This window comes from Coffea eugenioides, chromosome 11 (genome assembly GCF_003713205.1).
Source record: "Coffea eugenioides isolate CCC68of chromosome 11, Ceug_1.0, whole genome shotgun sequence".
Classification (NCBI taxonomy): Eukaryota; Viridiplantae; Streptophyta; class Magnoliopsida; order Gentianales; family Rubiaceae; genus Coffea; species Coffea eugenioides.
The window spans coordinates 28,505,856-28,525,521 of record NC_040045.1 but is presented as its reverse complement, the minus strand read 5'-3'; the positions used below and the strand labels follow the sequence as shown (position 1 = coordinate 28,525,521).

The 19,666-nt window shown below is 33.1% G+C and overlaps 1 protein-coding gene across 1 annotated transcript; it reads right to left on the bottom strand.

Annotated features, from left to right (window-relative positions):
• Positions 1–8,095: 8,095 nt before the first annotated feature.
• Positions 8,096–18,941, bottom strand: LOC113752188 (UDP-glucose iridoid glucosyltransferase-like). Its single transcript, XM_027296320.1, has 3 exons — positions 18,458–18,941; positions 17,392–18,314; positions 8,096–8,284 (listed from the first exon to the last, which is right to left on the bottom strand). Exons 1-3 carry the CDS (start codon positions 18,939–18,941, stop codon positions 8,096–8,098), a joined length of 1,596 nt encoding a protein of 531 aa, XP_027152121.1.
• Between the last annotated feature and the right edge of the window lie 725 nt (positions 18,942–19,666).

Below are 19,666 nucleotides of genomic sequence, written 5' to 3'. Positions count from 1 at the left end.
TTAGCTAAATGAAAAGCTTAGCCACGCCGCATAAGAAAATCTCTACGCAATTTAATTGAATTCCAAGGCGTCATGTTTTTCACTAAATAATCAAGAAGTAAAAAATGTTTCTCCAGTCAAGAATAGTGTCGAACAAAAGGAACGCATGAAAAAGCCAGAACGAAAAACTGTCCTATCTCCAAACAATGACCCCCATTTTCTTCCTATGTGGTCCCCCCGAAATAAGGAAAGAAAGAGTACCAAAAAGGGTTCCAGCACTACCGAAGTTCTCTTCTATTTCGTTTCCTATTACTAGTAGACTAACTAGTACAAGTCAATTGCTGATCAGCAAAAAGGAAATGAAGTCCGTTTTGTAGCACCATGTGGGCCAGGTTTGTAGATTATTTGAAGCCTCCCACGCGTGGAGCCTTTTCCTCAAGATGGTCTTTCCTTTTTTTTGGTACTTTTCTGTTCCACTTCCTAAAATTGAGTCCAAATACCAAATATAAGTATATGTTAACTATTAAAACAATATTTGGTAAGGACAAATGGGAAAATAACAATAAAATTACTAATAATTAACACCCTATCAATCCTCTTCCAGGAAGCTTGTAGATGTGGCTGCAGCCCCCAACATGTGGAGAGGCGCAATTGGGAAGCATGGAACTTTGTAACATTGCTGAAGTCGTGAAAAGGTTGAATGCTCAAGACAATCTGATGCATTCAAAATGATGGCCACAGAATAGCGTATATTGATTGAAGAAGCGAAGATATCCATAACCCGTTCGGGTATTTCATTAGTAATTGGATGGGGTAAATCCTTAAACCTCAAAGGATGGAGCTCCGGTACAGGTTCCTACAGCCTAGGCTCTGTGAATCGCAGTATTTCAATTTTTTGCGGCCAAAAGTTCAGATAATGACTAACTTATAGTTTAAAGGACTCAAATCTTTCATGTAAAGATTTCCTTTTTTATTTTCATGAGATAAGAAACCAATAGTTTGCTATTTACCTAGTAAAGGAATACAATTTTCTGCTTTAAGTTGACAGATGTAGCAAAAAGCTAGCATGTAAGCAGCCATATCAAGCCTTAAAATAATGTCGGGAATTTTTAGATGGGTAGCGACCATGGTTCAAAATCACGGTCGCGGTTGCGGTCGCGGCTTGTACCGTTCCACATCGATCTCGGCATATCGGTCGCGGTCTAGGCGAGACGCGAATTTTTGAAATATTTAATATTCTAAAAACTGTAAAAAAATATGATAAACAAAAATAATTAATAATTTAGTAAAAATAATAAAAATTCGAGTTGACTTGGGATGACTCGGAGTGATTCGGTGTGACTCGGCCGTTTCAACCTTTCACGGTGACGTTTCGGCGAATTGATTATTTCGGTATCGTTTCGTCACGGTATCGTATCGGTGAAGGCCGAGACGGTGACGACTCGGCTGAGTCGTCTCAATCTCGGCCGAGTCTTCGAACCATGATAGCGATCGAATCAACAAAGAACAAGTGGGAATCATATATTATACAAGAAACCTGGTAACCCTGCAGCTTCTTCTGATCTTCCATGAGTTGAATCATGTACTCCTCCAGAGGCACTTTGCAATTGCTGTTGATAGCTGAAAGGAGATTTGGCATATTCATCATCGAGCCGTTATAGTCAGATAAATTGTCTGACAAGGGGTGAAAGATGAATTCGGGATGGTTTAGAGGATTGGGAGGTCTGAATTCAGAGTGTGCAACTGCGATGGAGAACCCTTTAGAGTAAAGAATACTCCCAAGCTGAAGCATTGGAGTCATGTGCCCGTGTAGAGGCAATGGAGCTAACACTACCGTATGTTTTTGAGTTTTGCTTTGTTCCATGTCTCTCTCCACAAATTCTACAAAACTGATGAAATAATAAAGTTCAATCTCTTGACTTTACCTCGAGGCCTGGAACTTAACAGGTATTAGGGCAACTTGGGGAGTCAGATTGAGTAAGATTGGTTTGGAAGGCATGGGGGTATGGCAGCATATTGGTTCATGGATCAAGAATCCATTTATGGTAGCAACACTTGGACCGTTCCTATTGGAGGAAGCGATATGAGGCTCGTCATTAATGCAAGGTATAATTTCAAAAACCTCCCTTAAGGTTTCTGATTATTTCACTGGCCTCCATTTAGCTTTCAAAAATTATACTAAACTCCGTCGAAATTTATTATCTTGTAACATCTAAATTCAACTAGCAATTAAAAAGTAATATTAGAAGAAAGAAAATAATATGATTCCACCATTGCCTCTCATCTACTATATTATTGAGTTAATCTAATACTAATTTACACATTAAAGAAAAACACTAGAATTTGCTATTTATGATCAAGGATCAAATCACATACATCATTAAAAAAATAGTATATTATTTTATATATTTCACTTAATGTAAGATCCAAATTACTGTTTTTAGTGACAGACCCTTTATCAAACATGATGACAACAAATAATAAAAAAAATCTACAACCAAAACATTATATAGAGTGAACTTTAATACTATAAAAATCTCAACAACTAATATTAATATGTTAACAAGGATATTTATGATATTAAAGTTTGTGACGTGTGCAGGATATACATATATAATTAGCTCATTCACAATTAAGTTTTACATTTATAATTTCTAAATACCCCACACGTGATTTTTTGCATGTAAACAAGTCGTTTATTGAGCATAGGTGTATTAGGTGTCGATCCCACAAAGAAAATTTTTAATTACCGGTGGTTTTCGAGCTCCTTTATTATTTAGACTATCACAAGTATAAGAAATTAACTCTACACTATAAAGTAATAAAAATACAATAGAAAACTTCTAGAGGTATGGAATTCCTTACCATTCTTGCAAATGACATTACCGATTAAGTGAATGCTATTATCTTGGCTAGTTATGGCATAATTTCCTAATGTATGTAAAACCTATTCTCATAATGAATCAACTATACTTGTAATTAAGCCATATCTACTCTCGTGGTTATGAAATTAACTACAAGTTCATTTTTTCTATGAAATTACATGAAATAAGTCACTAAACCCACATAGGTGCACCTCTACTCTCGTGAGTGTACTCCCTAGATTTATCACTTTTTTAAACTAGTGTTAAACTCCAATTCTCATTACAAACCTAACACCTTTAGATAATCACAACTAATGGCCGGTTGATCATGATTAGAAAAGCAAAAGTAATAAATAATTTGCTCAAAATAATATCACCAAATAACCAAATAAACACCACTAACAAAATATAGCAAGTTCATCCATAATTCTAGGCATAAACTTTAACTAAACATGAAAAACAAGATTCAGACTTGTATTATAGTTAAACATGAACTTAAATACAAAAGAGAAAGTGATAGCAGAGAAGTCACCCTTGTCACATGAGCTCTAACTCTCCATCTTTGCTCTTCAAATCTTCATCCAAATCTAACTACAAATACAAGTAGGAAAAACTAAACTAACTATACTATAATATTCTAACTAATGAACTAAGAAAATTCCAGTGAAGACTGCATTTTTGGTGAGTCTCCCTAGCCTTCCAAAGTTGTGAAAATGTCCTCCAAAGGTTGCTATTTATAGAGGAATTCTATGCAAAAGACAAAGTGTTAAATCATGTTAAGATTTCTCTTGAGCCCATAAAATGCTAGATTTGAATTGTAAAGCTTCTTTTGCAGCTGCCTTGGGTTGTTTCTACCGATATTCTTGCAGGAAAATAGGTGAAAAAGCTTGTGTGAAAAAACACAAGTTGCAGAGCAAGTTGCAGCCAAAATTAAGGAATACGCGACTTCAAGTCACGTGTTCAAGAGTTGCGTTTTCATTTTTGTGAATTTGGCACAGATTCAACTGCTATTTTCTTGATAATGGAGACCGAACTAGCTCTTATGCAAAACATGAAAGTAGTAGCCCTTTAAGTTGGCTTTCCAATGCCTCAAGAATCATTCCATTTGGAACTCTGTGGACCAAAAAATGACCAAAATACCCTCAACTGGTCAGAACTCTGTTTCAACTTTCGACAACAGAGTTGCACTTCTATATTTCGATTTTTTGACTATGAAATGGACTTAACTGGACTTTGATGTCTTCATACCAAATGTAGATCTGTCTCTTAGCTTCAAAATGATTCAAGAATCACTTCAATCCGATCATTGTAGCTCAAGATATTGCCGAAATACCACAATGTGTGAAAGCTGCAAAACTTTTCTTCTTTTGTTCTTGATAGTATTTCCTCTCTTGCACTTCATGTCTTCTTTAAACTATTTGAAATCATCAATATTCATCCAAGTATGTTCTCAATTCACTCCTTTGATGATTGAATCATTAAACCTACAAAATATGAAGTTTTCACCATTAAAATCCATAAAAATGCAATTTTTACACTTAAATCACAAAATGCATATTTTCACTAGAATCCTAGTTAATTAGCTATAAAAGTAGATAAAACACACCAAAACTAGTTAATAAAATACACTAAAAAAACGTAAAATATACACTTATCAGTTTGCTCTCTATAATGTTTCAATTGCAATTTTTTTTTTATTATTTGTTATTAATCATATTTGACAATGGGTATGTAACAAAAAAGTGTAATTTCAATCTTGCTTTAAGTGAAAAATATAGAATAATATACTATTTTTTAATGTTATATGTGTTTTGATCTCTAATGATAGATAGTAAATTTTAGTATTTTTCTTTAATGTGTGGGTTGGTATTAAATTAAGTAAATAATGTAGTAGATGAGGGTCAATAGTGAAATCATGTTATGTTCTCCCTCCTAATAGCACCTTTTAATTACTGGTTGGGTCTAAATGTTATAAAATAATTAATTTCAAGAAATATTAGTATAATTTTTTAAATTTAGAGTGAGACCAGTGAAATAGTTAGAAACCTCAAGGGAGGTTTCTGAAATTATCCCTTAATGCAAGGCACATATGTTCGAATTGGAAATGGAAGCCCAAAGCCCAAAGCCCATGAATAATGTGTATATGAACGAAACGTGTCTAGCAAGAGGAAAAAGTGAATAAAAAATGCATGCGTACTGGGGGATTAGTGTGACAAATACCAGGGACTAACGTATTGCGGGTACCGGTTAGTAACATGAAAAGGACTTCTGTGCAATTTGGTAAGGACGGCCTTGCAATTATAAAAAAGGTGTGAAAGTTGGACAGAATAGCAGATGAAAAATGTAATTACACTTGAATTGTTAATGAAAACGGAAACAAAACATAAGGCGTCGGCAAACAATTGCTAAGAAAGAAAAATAACCAGTTGGAATAATAAGACAAACACGCACGTATAAATGTATACATATATGTATGTGTACATACTTTGTTTATATCCCTATATGTGTGTGGAAAATGAAAAGTTATTCGGGTGGCTACTGAATTTTTTGAATAGTTAAAATTTGATCATTCAATTATTAATAATAAATTTTTACCCACTGAATTACTAAAAATGTAAATTTTGAATCATTTCGTCTAATTTCATTATTAACTCTGTCAAATCTAAGGTGGCGTTTGGTAAGAGAGTTTCGGAAATGAGAATTGAAATAAATCCCATAATTGTTGTTTGGATTACTACTATCGGAATCGAGATTTTGGAATCATATCTAAAAATTTAGAATTCCTCAATTCCCTAGTAACTTGGAGGGTTTTGGACAAAACCCAAGTCTGATTCCCATTTAGAAATTAGGTCCGTCCTGCCACCCATTAAAAAATTAATATATAATTATATACATTTATATAATTATGTATATAATATATATTATAATTGTAATTATATATTTTATTATAATATTAGTATAATTATATAATATATTTATAATTATTATATGCACATATATAATATATTATATAAATATATATTATAATATATTTAATTAAATATAATTATATTTATAAAATATATATTATAAATCTATTAATATTATATAATAATATATTTATAAATATATATTATATGTGCATATAATTATAATATATACGTCTATATAATGACAATATATTATATAGTTACAATTATATTTATTATTATAAATATAATAATATATAATAAAAATTATATTTAATATATAATATACTTTATAATTATATAATACATTAGTATAATGTTCTTGTCTTGTAGATCATATTCAGGTTTGTTGGTTGTGACGAGAATGTTGTGAATAATATTTCTGTCTCCAACGATTAGGTGTTCTTCCCACCACTTTTGGAATTGCCCAATGGATCCCATGAATAGGATATGAGCAGTCAGCTGATTGCAGCCCTTGTGATGTTTGATTAAACATAGTTGTGGTTGGTCTGGTTGTGCTTGCCACCTGTTGAGATATTATAAGAATGCTGTAGCTGAATACTCCATCCATGCTCCATTCATGAATGCTATCTGTATTGTGTAAATGTTTGAGGGTATTGGATCTTGTTTTGAAAATATCAAAATGAGTTGTCTGAGAATAGTATGCACTTGGGATGTTTTGTAAGAAAGGATTTGAAGGAAACTACAAGAACAGATCTATCCTTTGAAAAAGATTAACTATACATGACGACCATATTTTCATTATAATAAAGATAGTAATAAAGCTACAAGAATAGATCTAAATCCGTTGAGAAAGATTAACTATGCATAACGACCATATTTTTTTTGGAAATATAGTCATGATGCATAGTTAATCTTGCTCAAAAGATTTAGATCTATTCTTGTAGCTTTATTACTATCTTTATTATAATGGAAACATGAAAAACGAATAGCCAAAATAGAACAATCTTTCTCTACCCCTATATCCAAACAAGGGTCAAATAACCAAGGTTCTGCAAGTGTTAGTCAAACAGCTTGCACAATAAGTCAATAACTAAAGAAGAACATCAAGAATCTCTGACCCTAAACAAATTACATCAACCCTCTTCTTCACAAAACCAGATTACCAATTGGAAAAACCCACAAAAACTATACTATTCCAGAGCCACATATCCAGACATCCTTCTTGAAGAAAAACCCAATGGATAAGGTTCAAACAATTATTAAAGAAGATACTATTAAAATTCCTTCTCAAACGCTTACCAAGCTTATGACTTTTAGAGATCAACAAACAAAAATTATTTCTTCTAAAAAAGAAAATCAACAAGTTGAAACCCAGTCAAATAAAAATATAATTCAGAATTCTTTACAATTATCTAATATCATAAATTTATTAATATTATATAATAGTATATTTATATTATATATGTATATTTATAAATGTATATTATATGTGCATATCATTATAATATATACATGTATATAATATTAATAAATTATATAATTATAATTTTGTTTATTATTATAAATATAATAATATATAATAATAATTATATTTAATATATACCATACATTATAATTATATAAAATATTAGTATAATTAATATTTATATGTATTATATAATTATAATTATATATTTATATTATAACATTTGTATAATTATATTTAATTATATATATAATATTTAATTTAATTAGTTACAAACTTATAATAATGATATTATTAGTTATATGTATTATATAATGTATATCAATCTATGTAATATAATTGATATTATTAATTATACTAATAATTATACATGTGTACAAATATAAATTATTAATTAGTTATACTAAATTTACTAATACATTTATACTAATATATTTAATTAGTGAAAATTTCTTATATTCCATTTACAAAGAGCCAACGAACCAAACATCAACTATAGTAATGGTATACATTCTTGGTACTGAACCAAACAGATGTATTAGAATGATTGACTCCATTCTAAATCCAAAATGAATGATTCCAAATCCGAATCCGATTCCAACATGCGAACCAAACGAGACCTAAGGATTCATACAATTTATGAGACATACTATTAATAATTAGATCCGACAAAGTCAATGATGAAATTAGATAAAATTATTTAAATTTATACTTTTAATAGTTCAATGATAAAAAATATTATATTAATAAGCGCTTACTTCTTTATTAGATCGCCATTTTTGGGATGTCATCTGGGTCCCGCATATTTCCTTGTTTGGAGCATAGTGGATACGTCTACAGTGGGAAGTGATTTCAATGTTTTGGCGTATTTGCTTCTAAGACCCTTCTTCGCCAACTTCATCTTTCTTTATGATATGGCTTCCACTATCCGAATTCAAAATTCGCGCTGCCACGCTTCTTCGCCTCCCCACCACAGATCCAAAGAGGTAATTCTGGAGACTAAGCCGTCCATTTATTGCTTGGACACGCGCACTCTCCCCAACATAGGGATGGTCAAGATCTTCCTACCATAAAGCGATCCCATGGATCAATGAGGCTGGCTACATCTACCAGCTATATGCAATGATTGTTTCCCTTGCGCTTGTACTGTTGTTATTTTACTAGCCACCGTATAATATATTATACTCATAAAATTTATCTATGCACACTTATTCTATGTGTAAATATAACTTGGTCTGTAAGTGTACACTAAATTTTGGAAGAAATACAACAATTGCATTCAATTGCACAAAAACAAACCACTAGGCCTTGATCTATCGTGGTAACTCAAGTTCTTTTTGGGATGTTGGTCAAGATTTGAACTCTATCAACATCATTTTCATCAAGAAGTAGTAGCAACAAGCAAACACACCACAGGAATAGCAGAGTTCGAACTCTATTAACATCACTTTCATCAAGGAGTAGCAGCTGCAACAAGCAGGCACACCACAGGAATAGCAGTAGGAGGCGGCCCCCCTATCTCCACCGTCCCCTTCTTCGAATGATTTACTCTAGTTAACAAGACTACCCCTGAGTTGAAAAGGAGAATGATTTCATTTGTGTATGTAGTCTTGTAATTATTGCCATGCTATTCAATTTTTGGATGGGGTTTATTATTACTTTACCCCCTTTATACTTACTATCAGTTTATCCCATAACATTATCTTTTAATCAATTTATCTCCAAAACTAACTGTCAAAGCACGCAGTGTTGCACAATTTAGATAAAATGACATATGTAACCCAAAATAATAGTTGATGATAAAAATGCTCATTTTGTTCCAAAATTGCACAAGGCAGGCAAAAAAAGCCATGTTACATGGGAAAATAAAAGAGGGAAGAAAAAGGAAAAAGAAAGAGTTATCAATTAGAAGGGTTCCCTCTTTGAACTGAAATTCATGTTTCTTTCTCTACTGACGAAGAAAACTTTACAGTGTTCAAAAACCTAGATTTTTTTTATGCTTTCATCTTTGCCCTTTGATGATCAAAGGGTGAAGTGATCAACAAATTCAAAGAAAGATATATTTTTTGTCAAAAAAAAGAAAGATCTCATTGAAGAAAGACATGGTAGGAATTGATAATTGCTGGTACGAAAGAAAGATTAAAAAAAAAGATACATCTCAGAATACCCAAAATGCTCTCTCCTTTTTAAGAGAATCCATGAATATTTAAGTTATTTTTTGCTTTAATGTGGTCCAAATTGGATTATTTTGTACAGTGGTCCCATATATTTCGCTTTAGGGGTTTTATGTCTAGGGTTAATAATTTCTTAGAGATACGGAATTTTAATGGATTTGTGTATCCACCCTATGAAGTTCCATATGTTCCATGTAAAAATCCAAGGTTTATATATTTTTTGCTTGTAATAGTGATAATACTAATTTTATATGTGTTATGCAAAGTTTATAGGTCGCTAAGTTGACTGATGAGAAGGTTTTATATCCTTCCTCCGTCCCAATTATTTAGTCATATTTGGATAATCCAACTTTTTAAGAATAGTGATTTGATTGTGATGTTTGTACTGCTTTTTTCAATTTTACTCCTACAAATTCAAATTTTAAATTTGAATGGTAACATGCATATGATTAGAAAGAATGGTTATATTGGAAAAAAAAGACTAAAAGGTGTTTTGACATTTTCACCATGATAAATGTTTTGAAACATTCAAAAATGGAAAGTATGATATTTTCAATGAAATGGAGGGAATAGTTTTCTGTGTTTCAATAGAGTAAGAGAAGGGAACAAGATAAAGGAAGGGAAAGGTTATTTCAGGTTTTTAATTGTTAAGGCTAGTTTGAAGAAGTATGTAATATGTCTTCTACATGTTGATCCTTTCAATGTGCTAAAATGATTTAGTTGTTCCAAGGTAGTAATCTTTCAGGTTTTTGATGGCTAATGTTGGTAGAGACGCTAACAATTAGATGTATGCACTCGCTATGGCACTAGTAGAGTCTGCATTCGAAGGTAGCTAGAGCTGGTTCCTTGACCTATTGACTAATCGTATTGGATTACCACGTGAAAGGCGTTGGGTTTTCATCTCTGATAGACAAAAGGCTAGTCCACTATTATTTTGGTTTAGTTGATAACTTTTTTTCCCATTTATTTTACACATGGTGCTGATTATATATTTTGTTTTTACAGGGATTGATTGAGACAATCGAGAACAGATTTCCTAGAATTGAGCATAAATATTGTGTCACGCGTATGCACGCCAATTTTAAGCTATGATTCAAAGATAAACAATTAAGGAACACCATGTGAGCTACTGCTATTCCAGCTACCCCATGGGCAAGACACACTTTTTCCGGTTGAACCAATTGTGATCTTCTAACCAACAACACATGCAAGAGCTTCAATAAGGAGGCAAGGCAAGAACCTATTTTGGTCATGTTTGAGAATATTAGTAAGCAAATTATGTGTAGCTATCATGAGAAATGACAACAGATTAAAAGGTCAAGTCCAAAATCTGCCCAAGAATAGTTGAGAAAATAGAGAACCACGAGACTAGGTGCCATTTTTTGAAAGTTGGGAATCAGGAAGTGGGGCATGGGAATGAGCAAATGAAAAACAATTTTTTAGCCTACCCATATCCTTTCTCTTGTCAAGTTTATTCCCCTTCCAATTACTCCGCGGCCCCAGCGGATGCTTTGAGTGCGCCTTGTTTCTAGAAACCAAACCAAAGTGGAGACGGACGCATTTAACTCACCTAAATGGTACTATCAATAAAAGCCTATTTCTTTATGAGGCAAATCCACGAGCCAGCGATACGTGCGTTCAATATCCAAAAGAAGACTCCATCAATTAACAATTCACAACTATGGTTTGTTGAGACCTAAAAGATCTACATCGGACATCGGAATCTTCCGCAATGGCATGGGAATCATAGACAGCTTCATTAATGATATTTTCGAGAAGTTGACTCATGAAGATTCCAGGCTGGCTAGGTACAAGAAGAATCCGATTATTAATTCCCCGGAGATTCAGACAGCTATGACGCTTGTACTTTCTAGTGAGATTTTCCAGCATGCCGTTTCGAAAAGGACCAGGGCTGTGACCTTGAGTTTTCACAGAATTAGGATTAGGGTTTTGATAGTTCAAATAAAGATCTACGGGCAGCAGAGGTGGGCCACACATTACGTAGCTCCGATTCATCATTTGCTGCTGCTGTTGAGGTGGATTTATGAGCATCTGTGAATGTGACTGAAATTGTTTAGACTTTCGAGTTCCACTAAAGCGACTAGTTCTATTCTTCCTCGCAAATCGATTATGGGGCTTTCGTGGAAATCCACGATTATTAAATCTCAATACTGTGAAGACGAATTTGGGATGGGATTTCCGTCTCCCTTAAGTCTTAATCAGACGTAATTAGACTGAATGTTAGAAAAGAGAGGATTCTAGGAATTCAGTGATATTTTTTGCTAAAAAAAAAGTTTAATGACAAAAACACGTAAATGTTAATAGTTTAGTGACTTTTTTTCAAATTTGTTCTATGGGAAATTGCTAAACCCACTAAGAGTTTATGGTTTCTATTAATAAAGGCAGATGCACATGTAAGGTTGCGTTTGGTTCGCACCTTGGAATTGGATTTAGATTTGGGATCATTCATCTTGAGTTTGGAATGGAGTCAGTTATTCCAATATATCTGTTTGGTTTAGTACCAAGAATATATATCACTACTATAGTTGATAGTTGGTTCGTTGGCTCTTTCGAAATGGGATATAAGAAATTTTCACTAATTAAATATATTAGTATAAATGTATTAGCAAATTTAGTATAGCTAATTAATAATTTCTATTAGTGAACATGTATAATTATTAGTATAATTGATAATATCAATTATATTACATATACTAATATACATTGTATAATACATATAACTAATAATATCATTATTATAAGTTTGTAACTAATTAAATTAAATATTATATATAAAATTAAATATAATTATATAATTATAATTATAATGTATATTATATATTATTATATTTATTATAATAAATATAAATATAATTATATAATATATTAGTATTATATACACATATATATTATAATTATATGCACATATAATATACATTTATAAATATATTTATAATAATTATAAATATATTATATAATTATACTAATATTATAATAAACTATATAATTATAATTATAAAATATAGTATATATATAATTATATATTTAATTTTTAATGGGTGGCGGGATGGGCCCCGTTTCTAAACAGGAATCAGACTTGAATTTTGTCCAAAACCCTCCAGGTTACTACAGAATTAGGGAACTCCAAATTTTTAGATATGATTTCAAAATCTTAATTTCGATAGTAGTAATTCTAATAACAATTATGAGATTTATTCTAATTCTCCATTCCGAAACTCTCTTACCTAACGCCACCTAAAGAGTGGGAAATGATAGGAATCCCTGTGTTACATGCTTATGTAGCAATTATGAATGGAGATGTAAGCTAGCAGACTTTGTTCATGATTAGTACACAGTTGGCATATATAAGGGGGCTATATGGTCCTCATTATGCCAGTTTCAGATAAAAGCAAATGGGTGAAATCAAATTATATATATGTATATAATTATATTTTTAATTTTTAATGGGTGGCGGGATGGGCCCCGTTTCTAAACAGGAATCAAACTTGAATTTTGTCCATAACCCTCAGGGTTACTACGGAATTAGGGAACTCCAAATTTTTAGATATGATTTCAAAATCTTAATTTTGATAATAGTAATTCTAATAATAATTATGGGATTTATTCTAATTCTCCATTCCGAAACTCTCTTACCAAACGCCACCTAAAGAGTGGGAAATGACAGGCATCCCTGTGTTACATGCTTATGTAGCAATTATGAATGGAGATGGTAAGCTAGCAGACTTTGTTCATGATTAGTACACAGTTGGCATACATAAGTGGGCTATATGGTCCTCATTATGCCAGTTTCAGATAAAAGCAAATGGGTGAAATCAAATATTAACCCAGTGGCACCTTCTTAAAGTGTCGTCACGTGCTGCTTCACAGTCCAACGTACCAGTTGGTATGTTTCTGATAGTCAACAATTTGATGATAATAATGTTTTTTTTCTTTTCTTTCTGGATTGATTGATGATATTTTGTTATTAATTTTGGTGGATTCTTACTAATAACGGATAGAGAATTGTTTTTTGGCCCAAGTAGACAATGATTACACTATATGTATATGTAACAGTTAGCTCAACTTGATACTGTGAATTCATGCTATGTTGATATACGTGATTAGTACAATGACTAATACATTCAAGGTTGATACAATTTTTTTTGGTTGATCTGGTGGCAGCATCTTATATACGGAAATTTTATTGTAACCAAGACAACAATGGTGATTAATTTTCTCCATTGTCTCTTAACATATGATATTTCAAATTTTTTCTAACAGTTTGCAAAAAGGATTTATCAATCTAGAAAAAAAAAAGTGTCTAGTATAAGAAGTTCCAGATGAATTTTTTGACACTTACAAACAAGTTTAGATAGGTCAAAAAAAATTTCATATTATAAACTTGTAGTTAGAGAAGCCAAGAAATTAAGAGAAGAAATAAGAAATAAAGAAAATAAGAATTAAAAAATTATGGGAGTTTCAAAAAGGCTGGATATCGTTTCAAGAGAAAAGGAATTTAAAAAAATATATATCAAGATAGTTGCAAATGTTATGAGCAAAAAAGAGAAGAAAGAAATAAGATTTCAGGGTATTTTTGTCCTAAAAATTAACAATGATACAAAAACAAAAGTCATATGGCCAACTTTTTAGTCAATTTGCTGAGTTGGCTAACAGAAACAGGTAAGCTAACTGAAAGATAATATTAGAGAATAAAATAAAAACAGTTACTATAAAAGTTGAGGATAAAGTGATAATAACCCCCTTTTCGATGTTTGATTAGTATATTAATCCTCATGTGCTTAACAAAAGTGCTTTGATGAAGTGGTATTTGTTGTCACTCAAACAAAAGTGCTTAACTTGAATTTTGGCTAGTCTTGTCTAAAGCTTATTTCGTGGGTCATGTGCTTGGCGACGGTTTTGGCGGATGAGGCTGTTTCTTGGCTCTGATTAGTATATTAGTCATCATGTGGAATCTGGGCTGTTTCTTGGCTTGAATTGTCATCCACAACGACCATTGGCTGGCAATTGGTATTTGTTGACCCTCAAACTAAAGTGCTTAACTTGAATTTGGGCTAATTTTGTCTAAAGCAATCATTTCGTGAGTCATGTGGTTGGCGACGGTTTAGCCGGATGAGGGGCTCCTGCAGTTGCTCGGCGTGCAACCGCATGGTGCAATGAAAGGTCAGATTTGGTTGACCATATCTCATCCTTTCGATTCAAAAGTTAAAAAAAAATAAATATATTTTAAAATTTTGAATTAAACAATTCAGATCTGACCGAATTCAGGACAAAAATATCGACTCCTCTTTTGGCATACTGGTTGAGAAGTAGTAGAATTTTAGGAATGTCAGTGGCCTTTCTTATACTTATTTCGGACAAGAGAAAGGGACGGTTCGCCCTGGTTATAGTTACAAATTTTGAAAATATGTGGCTCAGATCACAGCACTCTGAAGTAATTGACATGTACAATATAACATTAACTGATTCTAATATGACTATTGCAAAACTGTACAAATGGTTTGCGATCAATTACGACTTGTTCAAAAAGTGCTACATTATTTACAAACAATTGCACCGGCAACTATTTGTGTCCCTCTCCCTTTTATCTTTGTTGGAAGTTTCCGTGCCCTTGGTGCCTACAATTAATATATTTTGATTTTTTTCTAAAGATGCAGTTTCTTGAAGATTGCAGCTAGCAAACTTATGAAGAAAGTTTGATTCTTTTATTAAAGTAAAAATTGATATCGGCCTCAATTGCTTCCCCACTCCATGGCTGCAGCGGTGAAGCTAGGATTCAGAGGTTAGGAGGCCAAAGATTTGGCTAAGTGTACATGTTAATAAGGATGACAAAAGAATAATTTTAAACGTCAGTGATGTTAACTAAGAAATCTTTCAAATTCTCTTTTCCTTTGGTGATTTCGATAGGATAAATATAAAAGTTTTGTTTATGTTAGGGGCAATGTAGAGAATGAACAAAATTGATCAAAAAGATTTTTTTTTTGGGCGGAGGGGTGTGGGAAGAGATGGGGGCAATGTAAAAAGGGAGTTTTAGAAAATTTGAGGGGTGAAAATGATAAACAATCTTTATTTGATCACTTTCAATATGTATAGATCTAATCCACATTGGGAGAAACTCAATGTTTTAACCAGGTCCGTCTAAACACTATTATTCTTTGTTAAAACGAGGGAAAAAAAATATCATTATTAGAGAGACATGAAACTTGGAGCCTCAGTATTTTTCAAAAAGGAATGAAGTTTGTGAATATTTTAGTTGATTGTTGACAATTGGAGTGAGATAGAATGAGGGAAATGAAAACTGGATCCTCGAGTCCAAGAGATCTTTTAGAATTCATAAAATAAAGATATTTGTAAAGCTTCAAAAAAAAAATGTTTGATTGGGCTTTTGGATTTGTATTTTGACAAATCTCAACTAACCATTTGAGGTATTTCAATTCATGTTCCAGCCCCCGACCCTAACGTGCAGGTAATAGTTTTTGGTCCTCTCGCACGACGCGTGAAGATACGTAGGTTGGTCGATAAATTTTTGTGAGATAATACTAACTTCTTTTCTGCTATTGCTTTAGCTCGTCAAACACCCAACAAGATGCATTTTCATCTGTTGCTACTTCGTTTTGCTGTCATATAGAGTTTTCCACAAGAGTATGGTTGCAAAAGAGGCGTTAGAAGCTGTTTCAGAAAGGGCCGTTGGTTGCTAGTTTCCAAAATACAAATAGTAACCTAGCCTTTGCCATCAGTTTCAAATACACCCCCAAAACTTTCATTCTTGTTATATACCAAAGTATTGTTCACTATAAATTAGGGATAATTTTAGGGACCTCCCTTGAGATTTCTAACTATTTTATTGGTCTCTCTTCAAATTTTGAAAATTACACTAATCTTTCTTGAAGTTTATTATCTTGTAACATCTAAATTTAACCAACAATAAAAAAGTGATATTAGAAGAGAAAACATAATATGATTCTATCATTACCCCTCATCTACTAAATTGTTTAATTAATCTAATACCAACCCAAATATTAAAAATCTCAACAACTAACCTTAATATGCTGATAAGAATATTCATGATATTAAGGTTTGTTCTCTGTAATATTTTGGTTGCAAATTTTTTGATTATTGGTTGTTGATCATGTTTGACAATAGGTATGTAATTGAAAAAAGTAATTTAAATCTTATATTAAGTGAAAAAGATAAACTGATATACTATTTTGAAAAGGATAAAATGATACTCCCTCCTTTTTTTTATAACTGACGTTTAAGAAATTTACTTTAGTGTACTTTTATCTGTCATTTTATTATCCCCATACAGCATTAATTATTTTTTCACAATTTTACCCTTTTATCTCTCTGGTATTAATACACTCCCATGCATTGCTTTTGGCCTAGTAAAACAGCACCATTTAGTACTCTAGTGAGAGAAAATATGGGTGAATTGGACAATTAATGAGGGTACAAAAGGAAAGTAGTGTATAGATTTAAGCATTGAAAAACTTTTCTTAATTAGTGTGCAAAACCTTAAACGTCAGTTATAAAAAGAGAGAGAGAGTATGTAAAACACATCATGTTTCGTATGTAAGTCTCTCATGCTATTAAAAGTTTTTATGTTTCCAACTTTTGTTTGTCTTAAAATTGTTGTCACTTACGGTGGGAAATGTGAATTTACCTAATGCACCAAATGCTATTAAAAAACTTACATAATCCACAAACTCATAGCAGTACCTGCAAACACCAAATGCTACATCACTTTTAAAGGAACAAAACTCGGATTATATATCACATTTCCAAAATGTCAAAATTACTGAAACAAAGGAGGTAGCCAAAGGCGATGATACATCCAAAACTAAAAACAAATTTGATTCTGAAATTAGAAGTTGAGACGAAATGAAACCTTAATATGCAAATTCAGCGTGCCGCTTTGGGCACCCCGAGAACTAAACCAAATTTTTGAGCCCTTCAAACTGGATTAGATTTTTACTGACCGAAGTTGCTGGATCATCAACTTTAACTTCTTGAACCATGCTTGGAAGTTGGGAGATAAACTCTGTCAAGTCATTCAAGGACTCGTAAGAAGAACCACCTTTCTGCAAACCAGCTTCTAGTTTATCTTTCATCACTGACATTCTTTGCCTCATTTCTTTGCCTTCTGCATCAACCATTAGTCGTCTTATAGATATCTCAATGCTCCCTCTATCCAGCACATTCTCAATTTCCAGGCCTACCTTCCATTCACTAGTCAAGTATCTTGCATTTGATAATTGGTCTGCAAAATGTGGTCTGCAAATCATTGGAACGCCTTCGCAGATGCTTTCTATCGTTGAATTCCAGCCACAGTGGCTCCAAAATCCCCCCACAGCGCTATGTGCCAAAACTTTTTTCTGAGGTGCCCATTTGACTATTAGGCCTCTTTCTCCTAGTAATGCTTTGACGGCTTCAGGAAAGTGATCTTCCAACTGAGATCCATCTATAGAATCTGATCTAAGAACCCATATAAATGGAATGCCACTGTTTCCCAGTGCCCAAGCTGTTTCTGTTAGCTCTTGTTCGTTTACGCATGCTATACTGCCGAAGCTTATATAGAGCACTGAATTTGGAGGTTGCTTTTCGAGCCAAGCAATGCAACTTTGGTCCTCTTCCAGGAAGCTTGTAGATGTGGCTGCCGCTCCCAACTTGTGGAGAGGCGCAATTGGGAAGCATGGAACTTTGTAACATTGCTGAAGCTGTGATAAGGTTGAATGCTCAAGACAATCTGTTGTATTCAAAATGATGGCCACAGAAGAGCGTATATTGACTGAAGAAGCGAAGAAATCCATAATCCATTCGGGTATTTCATTAGTAATTGGATAGGGTAAATCCTTAAACCTCAAAGGATGGAGCTCTGGTACAGGTTCCTGCAGCCGGGACCCTGTGAATCGCAATATTTCAATTTTTTGCCGCCAGAAGTTCAGATAATGACTAACTTATAGCTTTAAGGACTCAAATCTTTCATGTAAAGATTTCTTTTTTTTTTTTTTAAATGAGATATTAAACCATTAGTTTGCAATTTACCTGGAAAAGGAATACGATTTTCTGCTTCAAGTTGACAGAAGTAGCGAAAAGCTAGCATGTAAACAGCCATATCAGGCCTTAAAATTATGCCTGGAATCTTTAGATGAGTAGCAACCGAATCAACAAAGCACAAGTGGGAATCATATATTATACAAGCAACCTGGTAGCCCTGCAGCTTCTGATCTTCCATGAGTTGAACCATGTAGTCCTCCAGAGGTGCTCTGCAGTTGCTGTTGATAGCTAATATGAGTTCCACTAAATTGTTGCTAGAGGCCTGATAACCAGATAAATTGTCCGACAAGGGGTGAAAGATGAATTCAGGATGGTTCAGAGGATTGGGAGGTCTGAATTCGGAGTGTGCAACTACGATGGAGAACCCTTTGGAGTAAAGAATATTCCCCAGCTGAAGCATTGGAGTTATATGCCCCTGAAGGGGCAATGGAACTAACACTACTGTATGTTTTTGAGTTCTGTTTTGTTCCATATCTCTCTCCACAGATCCTACAAAACTGATGAAATGATAAAATTCAATCTCTTGACTTTACCTCGATGTCCGGAACTTAACAGGTATTATGGCAACTTGGGGAGTTAGAATTAAGATTGGTTTGGCTTATGGCAGAAAGCAGCATATTGGTTCATGGATCTAGGAAGCGATATGAGAGCTCGTCATTATATGGGGATGGAAGCCCGAAGGGCATGAATAATGTGTATATGAACAAAACATAAGGCGTCGGCAAACAATTGCAAAGAAAGAAAATTAACCAGTTGAAATACTAAGACAAATACGCATATAAATGTATACATATATGTGTGTGTACATACTTTTTTTTATGTCCCCATCTGTGTGTGGGTATTGAAAAGTTATTTGGACAACTATTGAACCTTTTGAACAGTTAAAATTTTACCATTCAACTTCCCAAGTATTGGCTGGCAACTGGTATTTGTTGTCACTCAAACAAAAGTGCTTAACTTGAATTTGTGCTAATTTTGTCTAAAGCAATCATTTCGTGAGTCATGTGCTTGGCGACGGTTTAGCCGGATGAAGCTGTTTCTTGGCTTTGATTAGTATATTAATCATCATGTGGAACCTGCGCTGTTTCTTGGCCTGAATTGTCATCCACAACGACCATTGGCTGGCAATTGGTATTTGTTGTCACTCAAACAAAAGTGCTTAACTTGAATTTGGACTGGTTTTGTCTAAAGTAATCA